Consider the following 2476-nt stretch of genomic DNA (forward strand, 5'->3'; position numbering starts at 1 on the left):
GTTATATTCTTTAACTTTTCTTCTTTTGTTTTTTTATTGGTTTTGTCATCCTTCCTTGATCTTTGTGCCTCATCCCTCCCTCTTTTTAGCAACCATGGTTTGCTTCTTGGACATTTTTCACTTCTGCATGTCATCTATTTTCATTCTATGATGGATCCAAAAAATTCACACACTATCTAATCCAGAAACAATCTATTAATATCTCATGAATTGTAGAATCTTAATTTCTATTTCTAAATTTGACTTAAATATTAATTAAATATTACACTCTTCATCTATATATAACCCTCTAAAATTCATAGCTCTCACAGAGTTTCTGAGATGGCAAGCATAACAGAGCATTATGTTCAGAACCTCACTCAAGTGCCTCGGGAGTTTCTTTTTCAAGGCAAAGACAGGCCCTTGTTTGAACATGGTGTGTTTCAGGAGCTGCCCTTGGTTGACATGAGTGAGCCTCCTGAGCAAATAATCCAGAAAATTTCTGCTGCTTGTCAGGAATGGGGATTCTTCCAGGTGATATACATAATCAATTCCAGTTGGGTTTACTCAACAAATTTTGAGCTATGAATTGCTTAGTTTAATATTCATGTGTGTATTGATTGCAGGTGGTGAATCATGGTATTCCTCTAGATGTGGTGGAGAATGCAAGGAAAGCAGCAAGAGGCTTCTTTGAGCTTCCAGTAGAGGAAAAAATGAAATGGGCTCGAGATGAAGGGAAAACAGATCAGATTGCTGGTTATGGACGTACAAAGGGCTTCAGAGGGCAGCATAATGATTGGATGGATTCGCTCTATGCCTTCCTTGCTCCTGATTCGCTTAAAGCTCCCCATCTGTGGCCCTCAACGCCCACAGACTATAGGTTAGGCAAAAGATCAAACTAACAATTCATGATGGTATTGAAGATTTTCACAGTTAGACATGATATGCTATAAGATATTAATGGATTGTTTTTTATATTAAAGTTGAATTTTTTCAAAATTATATTTACACGCAATCACATTTAAACAACATATTCTAAACTTTGATTTGCTTAGATAATAGACTATCTACCCATCCTAGATAATGGACTACCTATAACTCAATCTAATCGGCCACATGGTGACTACAAAGCCAAGCCATAGTCTGTCGTTTGATGGAACCTTTCTCTCAACTATAGATATGATGTGGGGGTGCAATGATTCAGTCATTAGTCATTGATGTGTGTGGGGATGAACGAAACCAATCATCTGAAATTATATTCATGAATAAGTCTTATTGAAAAAGTTGATCCGATTTCAGATGAGCCACCCAAATAAATGAAAACTTAAAATGTACTCCAAACATCTCAAATTTCTTTCAGTTCCTTACTATATTGCTTTTACTTTGCTATTTGCTATTTGCTATTTGCTACTTTATTCTTTTGGTTTGAATTTGCAGAGAAACAATAGAAGAGCTTGGAAAGGAATCTAACAAGCTTTTAATGCATTTGCTGAGTATAATATCGGAAGATTTGGGGATGCCCACTGAGGTTCTAGGCAAGGAATTTGCAGGTTACAATCTGTTCTACAGGGCGAATTATTACCCGCCATTACCACATCCAGATAAGGTGCTGGGCACTCATGCACACACAGACCATGGTGCAATTACTATACTTGTTCAAGATAATTTGTGTGATGGATTACAAGTTGAGAAAAAAAGTGGAGGTTGGATCTCCGTTGCTCCTCTTCCTGGAGCTCTTGTTATCAATCTGGGCGAGTCCCTTGTAGTGAGTGTGTTAATTGTTTTTTTCTTCAAATGCTCCGAGTTAACTGTAATGTAAGTTGTGAATTTGAAGGAGAGTGATGATTGAATACATTTATGATGTTGCAGAAAGTGAGTAGAGGTAAGTACAGAATTGCTCTGCATAGAGGAGTGGTGACAAACAAAACTACAGCCATGACATTTGTGCTTCACTTGGATCCTCCGCTCACTCTTCCGTCTAATTAAACCTACTCTCAACTATATATCACACCATCTTGCAATAGAATATCTCTACGTATATGCGAGGAGTTTATGTTATGCCCAAAGATCTATATATTTTCTGCAATCAGGTTTGAATATAGATAATTAGCAGTTGGAAATTCTGTGGTTTAGTAGTAATACCATTTGGTTTGTTCCAACATGGATTATCAGAGTTTTGTACTCTGGTGTATGCTTTATGTGCAAGAGCTATATTATTAATATATAAAAACCTAATTGCTTCAAGATGCTTCTATGGTGGCTGCAAAATCTCAGTGAATTTTTTTAGTGAAAAATATATAATAATTCAAAGAAATCAGACACAAAATCATTTTGCTAAATTATTCTATTATACTCCACAAAATTTGGATTGTTGTTCCATACAGAGTGAAACACTAAAGTTTGAAATTTTACGGTCAAATTGTTCAACTTTGTTTTAGATTAGAAGGTTAAGTATTTAAAATTATAAAGAACGGACTATTAAAAATTAATATTATTT

At 35.5% G+C, this 2476-nt stretch overlaps 1 protein-coding gene across 1 annotated transcript; it reads left to right on the forward strand.

Annotated features, from left to right (window-relative positions):
• The first annotated feature begins 321 nt into the window (after window positions 1-321).
• Window positions 322-2028, forward strand: LOC131077028 (flavonol synthase/flavanone 3-hydroxylase-like). The gene is made up of 4 exons (XM_059211738.1): window positions 322-513; window positions 606-859; window positions 1417-1744; window positions 1849-2028. Exons 1-4 carry the CDS (start codon window positions 322-324, stop codon window positions 1963-1965), a joined length of 891 nt encoding a protein of 296 aa, XP_059067721.1. The 3' UTR covers window positions 1966-2028.
• Window positions 2029-2476: the final 448 nt, after the last annotated feature.

The sequence above is a fragment of the Cryptomeria japonica genome, chromosome 9 (assembly GCF_030272615.1).
Source record: "Cryptomeria japonica chromosome 9, Sugi_1.0, whole genome shotgun sequence".
In the NCBI taxonomy this organism is placed as follows: domain Eukaryota; kingdom Viridiplantae; phylum Streptophyta; class Pinopsida; order Cupressales; family Cupressaceae; genus Cryptomeria; species Cryptomeria japonica.

Coding starts and splice junctions, on each gene's coding strand:
- LOC131077028 (XM_059211738.1), top strand. CDS start 322: ATGGCAAGCATAACAGAGCATTATGTTCAGAACCTCACTCAAGTGCCT. Junction 860..1,416: donor TCAACGCCCACAGACTATAG/GTTAGGCAAAAG, acceptor TTGAATTTGCAG/AGAAACAATAGAAGAGCTTG. Junction 1,745..1,848: donor ATCTGGGCGAGTCCCTTGTA/GTGAGTGTGTTA, acceptor ATGATGTTGCAG/AAAGTGAGTAGAGGTAAGTA.